This window comes from Poecilia reticulata, linkage group LG18 (genome assembly GCF_000633615.1).
Source record: "Poecilia reticulata strain Guanapo linkage group LG18, Guppy_female_1.0+MT, whole genome shotgun sequence".
Taxonomy (NCBI): Eukaryota; Metazoa; Chordata; class Actinopteri; order Cyprinodontiformes; family Poeciliidae; genus Poecilia; species Poecilia reticulata.
This window is the reverse complement of record NC_024348.1, coordinates 1,831,591-1,855,991: the sequence shown is the minus strand read 5'-3', so window position 1 is coordinate 1,855,991 and position 24,401 is coordinate 1,831,591. Positions and strand designations below refer to the sequence as shown.

The 24,401-nt window shown below is 40.6% G+C and overlaps 1 protein-coding gene across 1 annotated transcript in view; it reads right to left on the bottom strand.

Moving 5' to 3' along the window:
* Positions 1 to 24,108, bottom strand: part of LOC103480213 (mitogen-activated protein kinase kinase kinase 11) — a 32,530-nt gene extending 8,422 nt beyond the window's left edge. Inside the window, exons 1-2 of the mRNA XM_008435089.1 lie at positions 22,204 to 24,108; positions 3,426 to 3,606 (exon numbers count right to left, since the gene is read on the bottom strand). Of these exons, the coding sequence (XP_008433311.1) occupies positions 3,426 to 3,606; positions 22,204 to 22,960 (938 nt within the window). The 5' untranslated portion in view covers positions 22,961 to 24,108. The remainder of the gene's footprint in view (positions 1 to 3,425; positions 3,607 to 22,203) is intronic.
* Positions 24,109 to 24,401: the final 293 nt, after the last annotated feature.

Here is a 24,401-nt window from a genome sequence, read left to right as displayed (position 1 = left end):
CCCAAAGTTTTCTTATTCTTTTTTTAAACCAGAACTTTAACTTTAACTTTCTGTAAATAAACATTAATAAAGACGTTTCATGAACATCCGACAAATTATGATCCCACTGTAGCACATAAAGGCAGCAGAGAAAAGCAAAACGAGTCCTTGGAAAATCCCGCTCGACAACAATTCCAGCGCAACAGGAAGAGCCTGTGACCCGATAAATACTACAGCTGGAACAGGAAGTGAGGTTGTAGTCCATGGTGTACACGGAGTGGGAGGAAACTGGCAGATGTAACACGACTCCTGGTTCAACGACTACGGTGCTTCTATCTTGAAAGAGAAACTGCTGAAAGATAAGATGAACAAAAAAAAAACATAGACTGACCGTTCTCCACACAAACAAAGCTCTAAATGAGGAAGCAGCTGACTCACGCTCAAACCGGACCCACTCAGAGCCAAAACAAACTGTAGGATTGGTTCTTATTAAAGAGAAAAATAACAGAAAAATACAACAAATAGACAAATGACATAAGAAACTAATTAAGTGTTTTAAAAAAAAAGCTGCAGCTTACTTAATTTATAAAGGTGTTTACATGAATAGTGACTAATGGCATTATTGAGAAAGCATTTAAACCTCTCTATTATTTTAGACATCATCTGTGTCATGTTTATTGGTCCATTCCCTTTTTAAAAGTACATCTTAAGTGGTTATTTAGACTGTTAGCTTCTGTGGTATGCCGAAATGTTCCTGCCGTATTTGATGTTTGACCAATTAAAATAGGCAGTTAGAAGCACCTTTAGAAAGCTTTTAGGTGTTAAGGTATTACAGTCATTCGCAAATTCTAAGGTTCCACTGTGTAACAAATGGCAATCGTCAACGCAGCATCAGTGTGTGCAGTATTTAAATCTCAAAGGCTTGTGTGAGAGCAGAATATTTCAATCGTCGGTATATTTGTTGACAATGTTTTCAACCAGCTGGACACGCGCAAATTTGTAATGGAAACGCAGCTTTTGTGAGAGAATCTGATCACTGATCACGTGTAAAAAATAACGTGTTACGGTTTCACTGAAGATCAGCCCAGTGTAAACAAGGCCTTATGTTTTAAGTAGCAGAGATACAACAGTTCACAGAGAAAGAAAAAACTAATTTTCATCAGCATCCCAATTAAATATTTTCCTGATATCACGAAGCCCTGAAGAGGTTGAACCAAACCTGCAGTCAAATGGAGCGATCAGTCACTAAAACAGAACAGGTAGCCACCCAGCCATGAGTTACACCCAACTATTCGATGACAGTGTGACACAGCATCTATTTTAGTCCCAAGCAGCACACAATCTGATAACAGCATAGACACTGGGCTCGCTCTTGTGCAACCGTGATAAAACCCCGTCATGACAAACTGATGCAATGGAGCATCATGCTGGATGAACCACATGCTTACAAAGCACCAACAAGTCACGCATGATGAACACAAACAGACAAACAGGGAGAGTTTCCTTTTTGTTTTTTGAGCGAGCACAAAGGCTTCAGCACTGCATCTTCAGAAGACGAAGCGTGGCGTAGAGGACTTGGATCACCCACACCGTCAATTAGCCCTCGCCCGGCCCTGACTGAGTGCGCTCTGAGGGCCCCGCTGCGAGGAGAGCACAGGGCCGCCGCCTTTTTGTTTTTTATTTAGTCCCTTAATTACAACTTCCACACGCTGTGTGACTGCGCAGAAAGAAAGAAGAAAGAAAGAAAAAAAAACGGCCTCGTCGGCTCGCACCCAGAGGCGGCCGTCGGGTTCCGCTCCGAAAATCTGGAGACGAGCAGTCGAGGACAGATGAGAAAGAATACCAGAACAGAGATCGGCCTTCGATTTTTTTGTTTTTCCCCCAAAGAAAGGCTGTTTCTTACTTTGCTCTGCAAATGCAGACGCGTCGCCCCGTTCTCTCGCTGTTCGTGTTAAGACAGCAAGAAAGAAACTGTGGATAAACTAAAAGAAAATGGGGGAAAACTGTAAACTTATACTAATTAGGGGTTTTCTTTGATAGCTCCAGCATATCGAGATTCTGCTTAGACGTTCTTTTGAATGTGTCCTAAGAAAACACAGGGAGGATAGGGTGACAATTAAAGCAAAGCATATGAAAGTAGAAGTTTAATCTCGGCAAACAAATCTTGAGAATGACTCATCGATTTACAAAACTACAAATCTTTCTTCCTACTGCCAAGATGAAGACTTTGTGTTTACGTCCATCCAGATTCCAGTTCTAAAACACCACTTTAAGAAATCTCAGTCATTACGATAAACCCTAAAACCATAATCAGGGGATTCCGGTTATAGTGTGTAGATGTGGCTCCACACACACACACACACACACACACACACACACACACACACACACACACACACACCAACACTAAGCTATTCCCAGATAAAGGGCCGCGGTCAGGTCTGGTGTGAGGCCTCCTTCTCTGTCTATAGCAGAGACAATGGGACAGTGTGCAGTACATATGTCTCACAACAAAGCACAGAGCAGGCCTTTGAAGGGAACGCCGTCACATGGTCACGGTGGCCTTGTTGTAATCCATCACACTGCCTCTCCTTCTCTTCATCAACAAGTCTCCAATTACAACTTCTATCTTTTTTTTTCTCCTCCTACCAAACCCCCAACTCCACTAGTTCAAGCTCTACAGATGATTGAAAACCGCCTGTTGGACACAAACAAAAACTTGCAAGCCCCTTCAACACTTCTGCAAAAGGTGCTGGGACATGCTAGCATACTCCTCGCAAAAAGTATACAAAGTATCCATCGGAAATCAAACATGTTTTACATTTTTGACAACCTACAAGCACAAAACGTGAAAACCCACCAGGCTAATGCTAGGTTAATAACTGCACCTCTGCGCGGTGTAGCAGCGCCAGCGCCTCCAAACTTTTGGGAGAATACTGCACCAACGTATGCATGAACTATAAAAGCCACAATACTTTTAAAAGCACAGTTATATAATGCACTGTAAGAACACAAAATCTTACCAGGTACTTTTGGTTTAGTTTCTAGTGCAAATATCTTAGAGCACATTAAATAAGACAAAACTAATAACTTTTCAGCAAGATATCGGAGCTTATTTTAACTCAATAATTCCTTAACGTTCAAGAACACGAACTAGTACCACTGGCAGTTTATTTCACTTTCGGGAATAATGTCACATTATAAGGAAAGTAAAGTAGAACTTGAACATCATTCAATATTACAAAAAATATTTTGATAAAGCAAACTGAAAAGTTGTTAGTTATGTCTTATGCCAAGTGTACCAAGATATTTGGACAATAAAACGGTGTCCTTAAGCCTGAAAGTCTCCTAAAACATTCTTCCTGTCATTAAGCCAAAGTATAACAAAAATTCCTCCCCAAGAGGAGTGGATGTGATGTTTCGACCACAAGTGTGACCATGCTCACCTCCAAACATCGCTGCCCTTGGAGAAGGTGGAGGACTTGATGACCTCCGGGGCCATCCAGGCGTAGGTTCCGGCCGTGCTCATCTTTGTGGTCTTGTGCCACTCCCTCGCCAGGCCAAAGTCAGTGATCTTCAACGTCAACCCCTCCATGCATTCGTTCTCTATGGGCTGAGCCAGCAGGACTGCAGAACACCAGGACGGGTAGGTAGGAAAAGGAAGGAAGAAAAAAAAATGGTTTGTTAGACAGAGGCATCGTGATCTTACATTTTGATAAAACAACTTTAGAGTGATTTTGTCCTGTAACAGCAGATAAAAATCTAATTTGGCTGAGATTATCATTCAGAACATAGATTCTCAGTTTCTTTCTCACTTCCTCTTCCTCTTCTTTTCAGCCCACTATGATCCAGTCACACACATTTAAGCAATTCCTGCGTCACACTTCACTTCACTTTTCTGTTGTAAATATATTCGTCTTCGCCCGCCAAAATTCGTCAGCGCTCCTGTACATGGAGCGAGGTGCTTCCATTGTAAGCATTGAAAATACAATGCTACAATGGGAGCAGGCTAGCTGTGCTAGCTACATAAAGAGGAAAAACATAATCAAAATCAACTTGCAGAATTCAGATGACTTCTGGATCATAAATATTTTTATTTACATATGGACACTGGGCAGTATGGGCATTGAATTTAATTCCGATATTTTGTGTTGTGTATTGCAATGAGCATAAAAAGGATGTCATTACAAAATTACCCATTTATTTTTGGCTGTAAATCTATGATTTCATGCCGTCAAAACCTAACAAACACAAATATTGCTCTGAAAATAAAACTTAACAATAGCAAAGCAATTTTATTTAAAAACAGCCACAGCTGCACATAACAGCAAACTATTAAGATATGACAAAAGATTAAACAACAAATCAAGCAAACAAGGTCACGCAAAGTCTCATCACCTTTTGAAAGCCAAAGAATTTAAAAAAAAATTGGTTTTAGGAAGAATTTTAAAAGCAGAAGAAAATGATTCTCTCCTTCATTAAAATGATTATATCACAGTTGAGGCCTTGTCCACTGTCAGCTAATCAACCAACTTTGATTAACAGTTGTTTTTTTTTAAGTTTAAGAAAATTCAGATTATGCACAACGTTCTGATGAATAAATGGGAATGAACTTGTAATGTATTCATTTTAAAAACCTCCATCATCTACAACACTTATTTTCCTTTTAAAAAAAAGAAACATATATAAAAAAAATCATAAAACCAGTCGAAGTAATAATAGCAGGTCAGAAAAATAAATGTTTTAATTTCTATTGATCTTTGTATTATTTTTGGGGTTTATTCTGTTCCCGTGTTTGGTCCATGATGGGATGTTTCCAGTCCCTACAATATGCTTCAATGAGACAATGTCAAGATGATATTCTCAGAAGTTAGCCACTTTTTTAAACAATCACCATTAAAGAGATCGTTAAAAACTAAACATGTCTAACATTGACAGCTGTTTTAACCCAGAATGTGCTCCGCCTACTTGGGCTCAGAAGGTTTTGCTGCCTGGACAGATCTGGCTGTTTGGGCTTAGAAAGCTTCAATACTACGGACAAGCTTTAAAACTCTCAGCTCGTTGAATAATGACTCACAAAAAATACCCTCAAATGCAGGGTTTTCTCTTAAGCAACAGTTATTTTGAAACTCTGGGAGAGATAAGGACGGTGTTGAAGAATTCATCCCAAAGGACAAAATGATAGATTTAGAAGGAGAGCACAAACACAAATGTCAACATTACAATCAGGATCCTTGACCTAGGTCTGCTTTGCACTAGAAACTGATGACTGAGTCATAGTTAAAACTTTAGGTGCAAAGCTACAAGCTAAGGTCTAAACTTAGTAAGATTAAGCATGTTTTCCTAAAGCAACCCACACTGTGTGTGTGTGTGTGTGTGTGTGTGTGTGTGTGTGTAGGTGGGTGTTTGTGTGTGTGTGTGGGGCAGGGGGGTTAGTGGCAAGTCAGGATCATTGATCTGCTTGTTTCCTTATGCAGCCTGTTGCTAAGTGGCCCTTTACAACAACTACTTTAGTGAATCAGAACATACTGCATCCGATTTCCAATAAGCTTCATAGCACTGAACTGGCGTGTTAACATACGTCATTTACAAAAAGGTTAGCGACTGGGTAAAATTTAAATCTCCAACAGAGTCCATGCCTCCTGTAAGCAATCATTCCTCAATAACAAAGCTCAGACCCTCTGTACAAAGCAAAACATAGAACAAGGGGCTCCTTTTCACCAGGCTAACCCCAAAGTATCACGGTGTGAAAACACAACAGCATTGAAAACTGTAAATCTGCAACCATCATGCTCCATGTTTAGTCAACTGTCAGCTTGTCCAACACCAAAGCAAGCAAAGGGACGTAGAGCTGATCCTTGATGTTCTGCCTCCTACAGCACACCTGTCTCACGTCTCTTATGCGTGTCCTGCATCACAATAACAAACTTCTCTGCCACTATAGACCTCCTCATGCAATATCACAACTCCTCCATTGGCACCCGGTCATACACTTTCTATACATCAACAAGATCTAAAATCCTGTCTAACAAGATCCAAGATCAACAAGATCCAGCTCCCTCTGGCCTTCTCTGTACTTCTACATCAACAGCCCTAAAGCAAAAGTTGCATCTGTAGTACTCTTTCAGAGGCAATGTTTGCCTTACGGATTGCTTTTCAATATCAGTAAAAAATATCCTACAGGAGACTTGTCCTTAAAGATTTGCCGATGGTCAGTGATGGGCAGTCCTGGCATGGAAAGTCTCAGAGAGAGTCTAATGCCGAGTTTGCTGCTTGACAGTGACGCTGGATCACATGTCTCAGAGCGAGCTAGCGAGTGGCAGTGGTGTCTTTCTTCCTCTTTGCTGACAGACCGGTCATCGTTCAGGGCACGACTTGCTGTCAAACTCGCAGATCAGAAGCAGCAAAGTATCACTCATTATAGGGAAGTAGGACTCCAGCTATTTGGAGTCACTTTCCGACTTTCTGCACTTGGCGCCTTCCCCCGCTCCTCCTACCCTCCCTCCCGTCCCCCACCATTTAAACTTCAATGTAAAAAAAAAAAAGAAATCGATTTTGTCCAGACTCTCTTCACACATTAATATGAGTTTCATCTTTCCTCGTTGCATCTCTCGGACTCCCTTTGTGTCACTTGTTCAGACATCCTGTGCTGCGCCTCATAGCCCAGAGGCAGGGACTTTGACGTCACAAAGGAATGCATCACAAGAAGTTGTGTTGTCTGCTGTGTTTGTGGGAGCTTTGAGGGGCGATGAAGAGACTTGGGTCTTTCACAATCTAATTTCAAGGCCAATTTATGCACCCTGTCCCAACACTATACATTAAAAACTGAAAGACATCTTTTTTTTAAGCCTCCCCCAGTGTTTTCTGAACTTTGAGCATAAAACAAGTCATGTTATTTTTGTAAACACGTGTTAGGAGAGGTCACATGAGTCCAGAGAGGCAGACAGGAAGAGATCAGGATGTCAAAGACTGATCACCCAACATTTGTTTCCTTACAACATCCGGAGGGGGGGAATTTTATTTTAAAAAGAACACTCCTCAGTACACTGTAAAGATGGCTTGATGCGGTTCTGATTGTGAAAAAAGTATGTTTTGGTTGGGTTTTTTATGATAAATTAAGACTTAAAATGTTTGTTCGAATAAAAGAAAATCATTGAAGTGAAATCTCTGAGCCCATCTTTCCTTGAAATAAAGAGATCGAGAGAGACAAAAGGAAAATTCTGTTTATTTTCTTTATTAGAAAAAGTCATACATGACAAAGAAGCACTTTCCACTTTACAATTTTTAGCCAAGTTAGCAAGATGTGGACACTACTCACTTGAAATTCAAAGAAAATACATTGAAGTTTCCCCTTTTAACCAGAACCATCTTTTTAAATGTTAACAAGCTGGTGTTGTTTTGTGCATGGAAGCTTTTCAGCCAAATTGCAGACTCAACTCTTTATAGTACCACCAATCAAAGCAATTGATCTCAATGACTGAGTCTAAGGAGATCAACTCGTTTACTGCTGTGAACGTTTCTAGGAAGTTGCATACAGTGGCCCAGTGTGTGAGAAAAAGATGCAGCTGAAGAGTTGAGCATGAGTGCACGCCGACAAAAAGAAGAAAAAGTGAAGACCAAACCCCAGAGGTGCTCTGGTGAGACAGCTGAAGCATCAAAAATCGTCGTTCAGTGTCTTTAGCGGTACATCCGAGTCTAATCATAAAGTCTCAATAGAGGTGAGAAAGAATCCTCTTATGCTCCTCTGTCATTCTGTTCAGTAATATTAAAGCTTGTAAAAAAATTAAAAATAATAGACTACCATTGATGCATCTTAAAAGCGATCCTAATAGCAGGAAGCACATGGTCTACCTGGTCTCCGAACTAACACGCATGCTTCTGCAACATCTGCGTGCAGCCGGGAGGAGAAGCAAAACACACGCGAAAGCATTTCAGCAATCTCAGCACACATACACACCGCATTCTTCCCCCACTTCCTGAGCTGAGAGAGAGAGAGAGAGAGAGAGAGAGAGAGAGAGAGAGAGAGAGAGAGCGATAAAGTGCATCCACAGTTCAGCCCTTGTTCGCCCCCATCCAGCCCAGCCCTCCCCACTCCCACCGTGGATGGCGGCTGCTGCATTAGTCAGCTGCTTACTGGACGGCATGTGGCAACGCACTGTGTCCAAATCAGCCGTTGACCCAAATAAAAACGAAATGCCGCTGACATCGTCAAATCAGCACGGGGAAGTTTTAAAGTGCAAAACAATTCCAAAGGTCCATGGTGAAATAAACTCCTACCTTTAAGGTGATATTTTCTTTGTAGAAAGGCTTTCCAAAATTTCAAATGACATGTCCAATATGGGGTCATTATACGTTGTTTAAGAGATTCCACCTGCATCCTCTGTTATCTCCCACATTCCTTTCATTTTGGGAAGGTGTGTGTGTGTTGCCCAGAGTGGTAAACAGAGACGGAAACCTGCCGTTTCAGAAGTAGGGGGGGGTGAGCAACAGCAAGTATCATCAGCAGATCAGTCTTGCCCAGACAGAACATCGTCCTGATTGAGAGGGGAAACCAACAATGTCACCACAGAGAAACACCGTGACACCCTCTCCATGGCAACGGGGCCTCTGTTTGGTTACTGTTTGCTGCACGGAAACAAGGGAGCATCAGTTGCAGAAGGGCCTCCTACAAAAACGCTGCCCAGACGCAAGCTTGGTGTTGCTGACTCAAGCTAATTACCGCCAATTCCTAGAAACAATCCGAGGCAGAGATCCGGCGAGTGTCTTTGGTTTAAAATGAGCCAGCTGATAAGGCGCGGAAAACCACAACTTCATGATTAAATCTGACATTAACATGAGCAGAATGAAACTTTTAGATCTAAATGTTGGGCTTTTTCTAACGTGACGCACAACCCCTGATATTTGAGGTAAAAATCAGACACCTCTTATTTGAGCAAACACCCATCTTTGAGATACCAGTCCAGCTAAATTTTCCATATATTATTTTTAAGCAACATATTTGTTTAGCTGTGCTTTGCTGAAAGGGAAGGACTTACCATTTCTTAATTTCTCTTTAGCAAAACAACAAAGGTATTATTCCGTTTCAAGTCAAGCAACATACCTAGTTTCTTGTTTTCTCTTCAGAAACTCTTGTGTAATTTTGGCGGGGTGCTCAGGAGCGGAAACCTGTTGAAATATTTATCTTGTGCCAGGCTTGCTAGAGTGAGAGGATGAGTTTGCTTTATCCATCTGCATTCACTGTTAGATCACAAACTACCCAATACCTTTTGAACTCATTCAGCCACATACTGCAACAACCCAGTTCCCCTTGTGTGCATCTAAGTCAACTGAGGTCTTGAGTGTTTTTCTTTTTTGGCTTGTATTGTGCAACATCCCTTGAACCATTCAGTTTCTTACAAAAGAACTAATTGCCATTTATAAACCTTGTTCAAACCATAGTATGAGGCAGCTGCCAAGTTGTTGTACTTGATTATTGTAGGTTAGCCACAGGAGGCCCAAACAGAGCCACATCGCCTTGCTCCTCGCTAATGCCACAAGTGTTTTGCCTTTGATTTTCTATCTTGATATTGATTTTACTTTCACCGTTTACATGTTGTTTGGCAGAGGGGGGCGTCCCAGAGGTCCATTGTGACAACTGGAATATTTTTGTGTGCCTCCTGACTGCAGTTGGTGCAAATGTAGTAGAGCTGATCCAAAAGGAAACTTATTTTTCAAAATGCTATAATCCTAAAAGGGAAATATTAGGTACAACACAAAGTGTTTTTATCTTTTGTTAGCCATGTTTTTTTGTTTGGTTTTTTTAGTTTCATGTTAATATTGTAGTAAATCAAGCCAAAAACAGACAGTGACTTTTTACTCAACGGATTTGTTGGGCACACCTGAACATTAAGCTCGGCTAAATACAGCAATGGTTTTAGAAGAAAGTCTTTGTTGCTGGAAATAGACTGAAAACATTTTCCAGGTAGAAAAATATAAAATTCTAATTCAAAAGGTAGGAACTTGTACGCCTTTCTTTAATTAAAACAATTAATTAAAGATTCTTTTAATTAATCTTAATCTGAATATAGTCTATTTAAGATCTACTGCTTTGTTTTATGGAAACGTTTTATAATTAATTTAATACTGAGCATGTAAAATGTGTGTGTGTGTGTGTGTGTGTGTGTGTGTGCGTGCGTGCGTGCGTGCGTGCGTGCGTGCGTGCGTGTTTAATTTGAAAAATAAACATGTCCCTGGTGTACTTTCAATCTTCCAATTTTGACCCACAGTACAAAAAGTTGTTTTAGTAGCTTTTTCCATTAAACCTTTATTTATACAGGTAAATCTCATCTATGTGTTTTACATATACATACTGTACACAAAATTACATGAACCATATAATTATATTGACAAGATAGAACTGGAATAAAAGCCTATAATTCAATTAAGCTGCACAGCTTCAGGTCCTGTTGTAATTAGTTTCAATAGCCTTTATGTTTGTCAGCATTAAGTACCAATTTCCGATAAAACAAAAGTGACTTAATAATGTCAAAAGCAGCCCGAAGACAATCAAAAACAAGGCCAAAGCAGTTTGCATGACAGCAAACAACTGTGTCATCAGCATAGTTAGATGCACTAGGCAATTTTATTTTTAATTAAAATTGCAGAGTGCAGGACCCAACTCAGAGCCTTGAGGCACACCGTAATTGACATCAAGATAAGAGGAACAATTGTGGAATTTAACAGGTGCTTCCCACCAGAGAGGTAGTTTGAAAACCAGCCAAAAGCCCATTGAACAGTATCAAAAAGACTGTCATAACAGGCTATGATACAGTGCCAAAAGCTTTTTGAACATGTTATAGTAGATACAGTGGTGGTAAGGTAGTTCAGTATTCAATAAACTGCAAAAAAGTTATTTCATTACCAGAATCCTTGAGAAAATGTTTACGCAATAAGGTTTATTGAAAACGTTGTTTTCAATAAACCTTGCGTAAATGGATGCAAGTTGAAATAAGCTGCTTCGGAAGGTGCCAGTGTTTGTTGGATGTTATATACGGTTAATAGAAAGCAATAAATCTAATTATTTAAGCATTATTTATAGATCAAGAGCAGATTGCTTGTATATTTCAATTTTGCTTCATCCTGAACACAAAATACCTGAACATTAACAGATGACACCAACACTTCCATTTAAAGTTTTTGTATGATGCTCAAGGCAGTTTGTCCTATTTGTTTTAAATTACAGAAAACGTTACTGAAGAGCTGTGCAACACAGACTGCTCTACCTGTTGCAAATTAACAGATTAAAGGAGTGTTTCGAACTAGTTTTTTAAAGAAAATTGTTAAAATAATAACATACTGTCTCAGATACATTTTCAATTTATGCAAAAAAGAGGCACCATCAAGAATTTTGTTGTTTTTTTATATTTCTTAAAGACAAACCAACTAAAATCTGAAACAGCAAGCCAAATCTCTACAAAACCTCACTAAAAACCCAAGTTTTTTCCAATGGAATCTGTATGGCGAAGCATCGCTTTGATATTTTTATCAAAGCGATTGCCTATTTACATGAGCTATGGTCCAGGTACGTGGTTTACGGCAAAATCTGAGTCCATCAAAAACATTAAAACTGTAGCACAAAGAGCAAAATAGAGGATCACCACCTTGCTCAAGGACGTGTGACAGAGCGCGGCCGGAGCTCAACATATGAAATCATAGTCATCTTTAAGACCCAAACGTCAGCACTGTGCCTCTTCACTCTGCACCTCGTTTAATGATCTTCACTCCGTGGACAGAGCTACATCTGGAGCCGGGTCTCCATCTCTAGCACATTCTTCTCTACATACTGCATTATTCCTCACCTCTTCGTCTCATTTCCAATGAGGCTATTCCTCCAACGGCAACTTTATTAGGTACGACTTTTGGTTGTTAAACACACACACATGCAAATATGCCATCCACACATGCCAAACTAATTGAAAAACCTTTTCACCTCCTCGTCCGTGGTGGCACTGCACCAAGAGCTACTGAAGGAAACGACACAAAAACCTCAGAAAGAGAAATGGACGCAACTTCCTTCTCAATGAAATGTAAACAAAAATGGTGTCGCATTAGGTTTTAGCGGTTGTAGGATTTTTCCTTTGCCTTTGGTAAAACACCACAAAACATTTCTCCCGTTAACGCTAGACTCACAAGTTTATTTTGGTTCCATTGGCCCGCAGCTGAGGGTTTTTAGACGGACAAGTGTTTGAGCGAACTGAACTTTCTAGATAAACTGACTAGACCGGACTAAAACAGGGCTGGTGTGAATGCACCCTAAATGTCACCACGATAGTTATCGCTGTGCGTGATCTCTTCTACCTTCTTCCCTCTTCCCGCTGCACTCGTAGGCGAGAGCAGAATCCAGGCGGGGTGGAGCGGATGGGGCGGGGGGCTTTCCCCAGGAAGAACGGGCGCTTTGTCCCGTGAGGGACGAGGCCATGGGCTGACAGAAAGTCTGGCAACCCCTGACCAGGCAGGGGAGTGAGCGAGTGAGAGAGGGAAGGAAGGAAGGCAGAGCTGCGGGACATAATCATAGCTGAGAAGATGTCAGCTCACAGCGAAACTAGCACTTGCTCTGCTGGAGTTTTGTCTTCGCTCCACTAAGTTGCACTCCGAGTGCCGGGTGGTGTTAAGCTGCCTCAGGGAGTTTAAATAGAGGGAACAGGGACAAACTGAGTGGTTTAAAATAAGCAGAAGATTTTAGAATCAATCTGATGTTACCCTTGTGGGGGAAAAAGTGGGAATGAAATTTAAATAATTTTCATATTCGGTCTGAAATCCCTGAGCAAAAAACAAATAAAATAAAAAAATCTGGATCTGTTGCAGAATATCCGTCTTGTGTTTTCAAAGGGAAAGGAAGGGGGGTGGGGGGGAGAGAAAAAAATCTTGTTTCCTGTAAGACCCTCTTTGTTCAGCTGCTTGTTTGGTCTCCTCTATCTAGTTTGCCAATTTAAGTGTGGTCTAAATCCATCACTCAATGTTGCCCCGTGTTTAACGTGGGCAGTTCTGACAAGCGAGCTTTGTTTTCTCTGGCTAATGAATCCAGCCCAATCTCTCAGCTTCAAACCATTTCTGGACGCATCGATCGGATCGTAGCCAGTTCTCGTGGACAGGCAGGACGAGCAGGAGGGTTTATAACAAGGAAGCAGAGCGGGTTGAGGTCGCAGATCTCGGATGTTGTTAGAAATCAGTAGCGGGCAAAAAAAAAAAAACGAGATTCAGGAAGGAAAGGTGGGGGAAAAGAAGTACAGAGGGAAACTGTCTTGTTCTCACCAATGCGACCACCAGAATTCAACGTTTAATCAATACGCAACATAGTTTCCTGTTTAGAAGCAAGTCACATTGGTACATACCATTCAAAACAACACCTATTAGCAAAGTGAGAAAACAGATGTACCGATTTCCTCAATATTGAAAGATCAGCTGTCGGCCAATACTAACGTGTGAAACTGATCTCTTATTCCAGTGTAAGATTCTGAAAATCAGCTTCTGTATCCTTTTGCTCTGCCATGAAAGTACTGGTGTGCAAGCTGACAGACTTGCACATCAGGTCATGTCTGAACATGCACCTTTAGTGATAGTCATCTCACCGTTGCCAACTTAGCAACTTTGTAGCTATATATTTAGTGACTTAAGAGACAAGAAAAAAAAACGTTGGTCAAAATCAGAATTCGCAGGTCAGGACAGTTGAGATTTCATAGTCGAGCGTACCGACTGTCCACATTTTTTGTGTTAAATTCCTTTTTTCTGCACAATCTGAGTAGATATTAGCAAGTTTAGCAAGCTAATTAGCTTCCTAGCATCATTTCTTCTCCACCAGGGCAGCCACTCTACACTGTTGGCGTAAAATTGTTGACCTTTGCGTGAACGTGTCTGGGAGTTTGATTCGGTGTTGATCTCTGTGGAGTGACGTATGCCCAAGTATGTGGGGGACATTCTGGACTGGTAAAAAGTGTCACCCAAAATCTGAAACAGTCAGAGTTAAAAAAAAAAAAAAGATACACTCAGTGCGCCCAAGCTAAAGATTTGACCATTGAGGCGGCAGTAACGAGCAAAAACAAAAAACAATAAAAATTAGCAACCCACTGCAAGGAAAAAAAAAAAAAAAAAGTTCTTCTAAACACAAACATTAAATCCCATTTCCTGCTGTGTTTTGCACTGGAATACATTTAAAACAAGGAAACAGGAAGCAGTTTTTGAGCAACCAGCATTTAACTCTGAGAATGAACTGCAAAACAGGTTTGATGGTCAAATCAAATAAGGAAGCATTGGGTTGTGTCAAACCTCAATGTTCAACTGTTTTTAGAACTTGTAGTTATCTTAAGGTCTTATCTCAGTAAAAGAAAGCATACGTGATGACTAAAACATCAACCGTTTCTTTTTCATACATAACAAAAGTCACATAAATATAAAAACAACTGAAGCTTAGAAGACTTATTTTGCAATATTAGGATTTTTTTCAATCTATATTTTGTTTAGTAAATACTGTGGAATCAATATTTAGGACTGTGGAGACACAGATTAAATATAAAAATAGAACCAACTTCTATCCTGCTTTTTCTGAGCGTCATCATAACCATCATCCAAACTAACCGACCAAACCAAACCTAACGCACACAAAGCAGGGTCCCGTGTCTGGGTAGCCACTTCAACTCTGTCAGGATCAGGAAGGGGGTTATAAATGATTCGTTCTACCAGGTGAAAGTCTGTGTGTAAGCAGTCATTTATTAACAAGCCCCCCGAGCTTCTGTGTTGAAATTTAACCTTCATTAGGGTCGCTTCCTTACAAAACTTCACAAAGGGGGCGGGGAGGTCTACCACTGGCTTGACCTAGAAGCAAGGCAGTGATCAGAGCCAGAGCTTAAGTTCTAATGTATAAAGTAGAGCTCCATAATTGAAATTTCCCCTCTGAGACATACTTCTGCTGCTTGAGGAAGTACATCTTTTGAGCGCTCCTGTTTGCACTTCTACCACGTCAACACGCAGAGACTTCTCACCTATCTCAAAAGAATGGGTAAAAAAAACTATAACGAATGCTATAAAAACAGCTTTCAAACATTTAAAACCTTCTAAATGTTTCTGCATTATGAGATAAATATTTGTCAGAAGCGCATTTCAGGGCCCTGAGAAGTCAGAACGACTGTTAATTCGCAAGAATGCACCGATGTGAAAACCTGGGCCAATGTAGGCAGCCGATATTTACAGATATTACTCAATTGCTTTGACAATGGTGATTAATATTTTCTTAATTTTGTTCCTCAATTTTGTTTAAGCACATCATAATCCTTTTTATCTGTGATTTTGGTGGCATGTGGTTTTTATTTCCTTTTTATTTATTGTTATTGGTTGCGTTTTATTTCAGATATTTTAAATATCTTCTAGCTTCATTGTGGAGTGTTCTCCACAAAATGAAAGTTTTTTGGGAGCGCAAACTTTTTTTTCTATGCCATTATCAATATATTACCTGAAAATGGTCTTTAAATGACAATATTATCGTTTATCTCAGTGATTTTAGGGTCAATTTATTGTCCAATAAAATTTGTTATTGTGAAAGGCCTAATTGTTAGCCTAGCTACGACCAAGTCCACATCTATCTTCATGATATTGTTTCTCATAGGAACAACAGAACAGTGTCCGATTAATTTTGACCTCACAGTCAAAAAAGTAGTGAGATTAATTTCCAAATGAATAGTTTCAACATTTTTCAGTAAAAAATACAAGTGTTTCAGGTTAAGTGAGGAAGAAGATAGAGGAATAGGACATTTTTGACATTTAAGTGATATTCAGCTTTAACACTGGTGATTGTGACAATTACAGTGCCTTGAAAGAAAAAGTATCTACTTCAACTTAGGTTTTTTGTAGCATTCAACTATTTAAAAAAATATTTTAAGTGCATTAAAATGAAGGAAAACAAATGTGAGTTCCTTTTGGGATTCATCATTCTGAACGGAGCTGAATTAAAAGTTCCAAACCAACAAACTATTAGCAGAAACAGGTCAAACCCACTAATTTAAAATGAAGGTTAGGTTTATTAACCCTTGTATGAGGAAATGGGGTTCAACCGACCCCACACACGTAAAACTTGTATCATTTGCCATAGTCCTCTACGTTTGCCTCAGTCCTCGCACACAAGGGTTAAGGGGGGAGGGGAGAGAAAAAGAGTTATTCCAACATTCCCAGCCCTGTGTGAAAATATAGTTTCCCATCTTGGTAAAACAGGACTGAGCATGTTTTTGTTTAATTTCTTTAGAAACTACAAACCTAAAAATGATCATAAAAAAACATTCTTCACATAGAACCTGTCTAACATAGAACCTGGCCCAGAGATCTTAAACAGCAACACATCATGCCTTAATCTATAGAAATACAAGAACATCTTTACAAAAAAACCCACCTGTCAGTGTAGGAAGGGTTATAAAATTATTTGAGTTGATTATTTGAGTTGCTCAGTTGATGTCAGAGTTCATGACTCGGCAATGAAGACTGGATGAAATTGGCCTCCATTGGAGGGTCCCAAGGCAAGACACACTGCCTACCAAAATAACACAAAGACCTGTCTAATATTTCCTGAACAAAATCTTGATGGGAAACTATTCTTTGGACTATTAGGAAAGTGTGCAGCATTTCAGAAAAACAAAGAATTATATTAACTGTGAAACATGGTGGTGGTAGGGTCATGGTGTGGGGGTACTTTGCTGTTTGAAAAGGAGTCGTAACTCAGAGACATTGATTCTGCTTTTTATCAGAAAATGTTAAAGGGGAATGTCTGACTGCAATTCTAAGGTTATGGGTCAGAAGAAGCTAATCTCTACAGTCATTCATATCGGCGCTACTGAAGGTGCACTCAATAAGTGATAAGAAAATTAAATGACTCCTAGACTGACTGCTTTGTAAATGCCAGCCAGTACCATGTAAAGTAGCATTGCGTCCAGGTATTTAAGCTTCCCAAGTTGAATTTTAATTTAGGACATTTTAGATACGTTCTGGAAAAATCCGTGAATAGATTCATTTCCCACAAATAATTTGGAGTTGCGTTCCACAGAGACATTTACGAATTAGTAAACCCTGAACCGCGAATAAGCCTGGGCTTACTGCAGTGTTGAGATGTGTTCCACTGTATTAAAACATTTGATGGTACGTTTGGTGTTAGAAGTATTCAAATAAGCAGCTATAAGCATTTTTAGAAGGGAATTCAAGTATTCACAGACTTTAACTAGTAGCAGACAGCTGCGGCCCGTGGAAACTCGAGGTTTTATAATGCTAACCTCGCTAACTGCTCTAACTGGTAATATGAAGATGCTTGAGTCAGATAAAAAAAAAAAATTTTCCAAAGACTCTGTTTTAGTGCTTAATGTCCACTCATGGAAGAAAAGCTGAGACAAATATTCTCAGAGCAGATAAAATCTGTAACAGTAAGTCAAATCCTTGGAGAAAAAAAATAACCGAGATCATAAATTGGACAGAAAATTATGATAGCAGTATCTCTAGTGTGGGTTGGTACAGATTATGTTACATATGGTTTATTTTTTTTAGTGCTTCATTTATTGCCAATGTGATTTGCCCTGCGCATAATTTGAGAATAAATTTCACAACCTCATTTAACTTTAATTACCTTAAGCAACCTTGTGTACTTTTGATTGTCAAAGAAACCCATCGCTACATCAGCTCAACATTTAACTTGCTAAATTTAAACGGAAAATAAAATTTATCAAGCACATAATACAAGCAGGGACAGCAATTCCCTACATGCAGAAAACATCACACACTATTGATGTTTTTTTTGTTTTTTTTTAAGTGCGCGATATCGTGGGACACTGGAGGCCCTGAATGAAAACATGCTGGTAAAGAGATGCATCAGATGTTTGTCCACTCGTAGCAAAAAAAAAATAATTTTAAATGCCATGTTGATCCAAGATCTATCTGCGGCTTCTTCCTGAGAAAGAAGTCTCTAAGCACCGGCCCAGAGAGTGCTTAGCTTGGCGCTTTTCCCCCCTCCGGCATTTCTAACTAAAGCTCTCTGCAAAGTTTTATGTGCTGTGGTGTTGCATATAGCTGGTTTTAGGTCTATGAAGGCTTTGTGCAGGAAAAAAAAAAAGAAACACACACACACAGGGTGAAAAGAGCACAGCTGAACCTGACGGATTGTGAAATACAAGGACGAAAAACATGTCGCCGACTGATAATCCATTTCTGATTAGACACTCAGTGGCCCAAAGTTCTAGCATACATAAAGACTGTTTTTATGTCTCCTAATCAAAGCAAATTTGACCTAAAAGCCAGAGCTGGTTCCTTTATCATAAACAGATGCAGAAAGGAGGTTTTAAAATAGGCATGAAGTGCCATTTTATAGCACAATCAAGTATCTAGGCTACCTTCAGGTGTTAAAAAAATGCTGTAAATATAAAACATGACTAAAAACAATTTAAATTCATAGAATTACGCCTTGAAATTGGGTCTCGGTCTCTTTAAGATGCTCTTTCTGAAACTCCGCCTTCATTAAGTCGTCACAACATGGTTCCTCCATGAACCATTTAACAACATTTTTACCAGCATTGCACTGAGAAGTAGCTTGTGTAATACGCTCAGCTGATGTGCAGTTCCACCAGGTGTTTGTCAATTGCTGCTGAAGGAGAGCTATCACTGCTCTTTTGAATTTCAACAAATATTCTCAAGTATTTCTCTTTATTATTTAGCTTCACTTTATTTTTTACTTTTATTGTTTTACTGGAAGTTCCCTCGTGTTTAGAGGAAGTTGTTCCTCCACACTGTCGCCATGTACTTATTCAAGATGACTCGAAACAAGCTACTGGTTTTGTTGGACGCCTTTTAGCTAATCATCACTGCACGCTGTGTAACCTAGTGAATGTGACTGTGCTGTATTACATCAGGGTCTTAGCTTTGCTAAATTTATTTTATAGGAAAAAAAGTGGGGTTGCATCAACTGCAGTTTTCTGGCAGATTGCTGATCTTTAAAAAGCCTGACACGTCGATTACGATTTTGGCCGATACCAATTTTTTTTAGTCTGAAAATTAACAACATAGTTGCTAAATTGGATACATGCCTAAGTTGGTTTCACATGCACATTTTGGCTAATCACCCAAAATTACGGAAATTAGGGTTGATTTATTGACTTTACAGGTGCATTATTTACTGAATTTACAGATGCACTCAATTTTTTTTATACTTTCAGTCAGAATAAAGGGTAAGTTGTCTGACTGGTTATAGCAGTTCTTACAATTTTATTGGTGATATTTATGTATTAAAATGAACCTTTGTTGTGGTCTTCAATAGCAAAGCACTGACTAGATATTGAAAAACATTTCTAGATCGGGTATCGGTGACAATGTGTCCGATCCACTGGGGAGATCTGTTCAGTCTAACTCTAATGCTTCACTATTTATTTTACATTACACTTAGAATTCCTAATTGCACTTTCTGAACTATTTGAAAGAAGGTTTGTTGCAGTTCATTTTTACATTTTTGACCAAGGTTGTCAACATGTTGTTTTTCGTCAGTTTCAGTTTTATTCTTTATTTGACATTGGCTGTTATACTCCTATTTTGAATTGAGTGAACAAATTAAATTTGTGTTGTGTTAATATGTCTGACCTAGCTTGTGAAGATATTGGTGAATAAAGCGTCCTGTGCTGAGTCATTACATACATTTGTAATTCAGTACAGTGCGATTTAAGTCAATTCAGCATTGTTCTTCTGTTTCGGGTAAGATATCAGCCATTACTAAATCTCAGATATCTGTATCGGTAGTCAAAAAAGTGGATCGGTGCATCCATAGTTTTCAATTGCTTGTTGGGCAGAATGCTTGTTGCTGTTCTGCTGTTTTTCACACAAGTATAACTTATATAAGGTTCATTAGGTATTTTACCTGCTTGGGTAGAGTCTAAAATTTACCAATTATAGTTTTAAAGTAGCTCTTAAGCTTTATAGACATGCTTATTTTTTACAAATGAATATGCTTTTTTTTTTTTTTTTAAAGCAAATCTGTTTTACTTCTAAGAAAAATGTTTTTTTTAGTCCACCTGATTGGCAGTGCACATCAAAGGGACTTTAAAGGGATTTCAGTTCATGCAAAGTCTCAAAATCCCACAGAAATGGCGGCTGAAAAAACACAAACTGCAACGTGCCAAAAGTACAACTCCTCTGCACACATTCAGACACAATCCTGTAGTCTCTTCTTTGTCCATGTTCGCTGGAATTCAAGTTATGGCCCTCTGGCTTCGACCCAAGCGCCCCCACAAAGCACCCTCTCCAGCACGCTCCTGTTTAATCAGCATCTTCTGCTGGTCATTAGCTTCAACAGCAACTCTTGGCTGTTGTTTATGAGCCCTGTGAGGATAATGACTTTGCACCTCCATCCATCACGGTGACAGATTAGCCCAATTATCTCCAAGTTCTCTTTTTTTATGCTGCGCTCGTCATTTTCTTAACCTGTGGTTTTCGATGGACCAGATCACAACAACAACAACTAAAAACAAAACGTTGCATTCGATTCCATCTTTTAATATTTCCTTTACAAGTCGCTGCCATGTTGCAATACAGCTCACTTGGGGATACAGATATAAAAGAAAGGAGACAAAACGAGCGTGACAGATTTATGAAATAAAATGGCACCTCAAGAAAGAAGAACTTGCATCAATATTCTGAGGAACTGACAACTCATTCAGAGGCTGATCTTTTTTTTTGCTGAACTACCAACCAAATCGTTCAAGTAGCTCTGCTTTATTTCCTTTTAAGATCCCCTTCGATGCTCCTGCACCTGTTTGTCAAGCCAATCAGCAAACCTACTAAACAAAAACAAAAAAAGACATTGTCTTGGTGAGATCCCTCCACCCCCACCAATCTTTCTTCTGTCCTTCCTACAACACAACAGGATGTTGCTCAGTGACACAACGGGGCTACATCTGTATGGAGACATGTAGAGGCAGGCCGGGGACAAAAGCTTGAGAGAAGAATTAAAAAACAAGAGGCAGCAGGAGGCAGGAGAGCGATATGATCTCGTGGCACACACAGAGAGGGATTGCGTTGGAGCTGGCCTGCCCCATATACAAACACCATATTACCATAACTCCCTGCTTCTTCTTCTTCTCCTGCACTGCAGGAGAAGAGTTTTCATCTGGGAGAGAAACCCTGACAGGAGGAGGCAAAGATAAGCTAGAGAGAAGACGTCTGTGATGACAATCATGTCAACGATCTGACGACTGAGGCTGATGCATACGGAGGAGAGGAGGGATGTCTTGGGATGTGCTGCATAATGCCCTCCTCCCCTCAAAGTGTGCAATAAACACGACTCGAATGAAGCGGGTTAACCTCACCAGTCACAGCCGTATTTCTCAGGAAATGACAGAACTGCACAATGGTAAATGTAAGGAATGATAACACCATAGAGACGACTGCTGTAAACTATAGCTGGAAGATAGAAACTGAAGGTAAAAGTACCGGAACAGCAGAGACGTGTTCCGCGCGATAGAGCTGACACGCCGCCTCTTTAAGGTCTCAAAGTCCGAGGGATAAGTCCCAAAGGTGCTGATGCGGAAACATTTCCTGACCTTTGCTCGGCAGCAAAGTATTCTTGTCCCGTCGACGGCTCACTCAAAGACCTTGCAGTCTCTATCACTGAGGCCTGCTTTTGTCAGCATGCAAGTCATGTGATTGGGCTACCACAAAAAAGTATTAGCAACCCACAATGAAAAATTGTGAGGGCCTTGAACCAGGTCTTGCAGGTTTATGATATTTCCCTGGTTCAACATAATATAACATCACATGAATGATGCTTATTTCAATCAGGTCAGGAACATGACGATGTTCTCTTGAGTAATTGAGTCATTCATTTAGTCCTGCAGTACCCCCCTCATTGTCACGCATTTTTCTGACACTCCCTTCACTCCGTGTGTGAATTTCTTTCTGGTGTCAAAGGTTAGGGTTAGCATGACAGGAAAAATGTACAAACCAGAGATAGACTGACAATGACCCATAGCAACAAGTGGGAGAAGGACATACCTGCATTACACAATTTTTTTGTTTTAAAACCTTATAACTGGTAAAAGTAATTTGCTATTGCCATGACACCTAAAAAGCATTTTAGAAACCACTAAGGTCCCTATGATTATATCCCTAAACTTAAATCCAGCAGTTAGACACAGATGGACAGACCGACCGGGGTGTTATAGTTGAAAGACTTTAAGGACTTACTGTTGTTAGACTTGAGATCCCGGTGGATGACCGGCACGATGGCTTCATTGTGCAGGTACACCATCCCTCTTGCTATCTGCACGGCCCAGTTGACCAGGACGTGAGGAGGGATGCGGCGGCCGGCCAGTGCCCGGCTCAGTGGTCCACCCGAGGCATACTCCATAATGAGGCACAGGTTGGGCTCCTGCAAGCACACCCCCTTCAGGGCGATGATGTTCTGGTGGGTGAGCATGGCAAACAAATGGGCTTCCTGCTTCACGTTCTGCGCTGTCACACTGATGTCCTCGTCCGGGTCTTGCCGGGCCGCCTTCACGGCCACCAGCTCACCCCTCCATGTACCTCGATACACTTTCCCGAAGCCTCCAACCCCAATCACCTCCTCCAAGCTCAGCTCCCGGAAATCCACCTCCTCGGGATCAACGGTGCCAACCACGGCACGGTTCAGCTCCTCCACCACGCTGGTACCTGGTAGCTTGGCATATCCACTAGGCTTGAAGGAGCCGTAGTTGGATGGGAAGATGCCCACCTTGTTGTTGACCTTACCTGCCCACCAACCCTCATCCCCAGATATCTCAGAGTCCTGAGAGAGAACCTCCACCAGGTCACCTTTACGCAAGGTGAGCTCGTCTTTACAAGAGGCCTCATAGTCGAACAAAACTGTCCATACAGGGTTGGTGAAGTTCCCTTTTTGGGACTGATCCAAGTTCTTCCAGTTCGACAGCGAGCTACGACTGAATATGTTCTTCAGCGGCTCCATGGAACCTCCACTATATTGCCTGACTGGATCCGACTGCTCACTCCAGGGGTCTGAAAATAAAGTACAAAGGAGTACTTTATTGCACCTTGCTCCCTTTCCTGTCTTTGTTGTTGTCTCATCAGGGACCAATGAGGTGTGTTCAAAAGTCAGACCAACAGGTGGGCTATGGAAAAGGATTCAGGGACAAATGAAAGTCAAATGTCTTCCATTTGTTCTTGGATTAAACTCAAATCTTTCCATTTCCGCAGTCCTCAGATGGTTTGCTTTTCGTAGCATTTATCAAATCTCTACAAGTCAGCAGTAATTAACTCTCTGAAAGATTGATGTGGTGTGTGGTTTTCCCGCACATGGCTTGAGTAAATTATCATCTCATCATCCTGTGTTTAAAAGACTCTGGAATCAACTCATTATGACTGAATTTGTCCTCCTTTCCCCCCTCCTCATTCAGAACAACCAACTGTTGAGCAGCAAGTGCGAAGAGTCAAAGTTCAAAATTAATGTTCAGGAATGAAACCGCTTACAGATGAGAGTCCCAATCAACATTTCCCACACACTTGGTAGTCCATACTCGGTTTTTATGTATTTTTAGCCATTAAGAGCAGTGGTCACCATAAGCAGGAAGCGCTGAGAGGAGTAGAAGAATAGCAGGAAAAGGAGCATTCAGTCCAGCCAACCAGTGTTTTACGACAAGTTTCAAGCGCTGACCACTCTTCATTATTTAAGCCCGAGGACCCAGAAAGTGCGCCTGAACGCAACACTGCGGTGACCACACAGGAAATCCCGCATTCCCGTGCTCCAAAACATCCATGCTGGCTGTGTTATGAAGGAGCTCATACATAAACTGCGAGCCGCCGACTCTGGGAACAGGAAGAGCTCTCCAAATCTGCTTGGCTTTTCAGTCCTGAGGAGGGAAAAAACCGAAAGAAAGAAAAACAAACTATTCCCGATAACTTTGGTTCTTGTTGGGAGTTCAGCGCCGGGCCCGGGTCACTTCGGTGCTCCGCTTCATAAAGACGGTGTCAAAACTGCGGAACTGTTCCGTGAGAAGTTTTTACTCCGTTCCTCTTCCTCGGTCAGCCTTCAGCGGCCAGCACCTCGGACCACTCCAACGTCGCTGCTTACAGCCGCTGTGCCGGAGGGTGGGGTTTCAAAACTTTTTCCTCTCCCAACAGGAAACAAAGTCAGCTGACACGCTCCCGCCAATGGGGACCAAGTAAATACAAAACTTCCGATTTCAAAATAAAAGTTCATTAATACGGGCTTTTATGCCAGGCGAAATGTAGACGGCTCACTGCCACACCTAAACGCGTCCGCCATGTTGTGAGTGGCAAGTTCTCTTTGAAAACCAAGTTTCCTTTTAAAAAATCGAATACGTTCAGATAACTTTGATAAATGTTCTGAACTAAAGCTTATTAAAATCTACTAATTACACTGATATTAC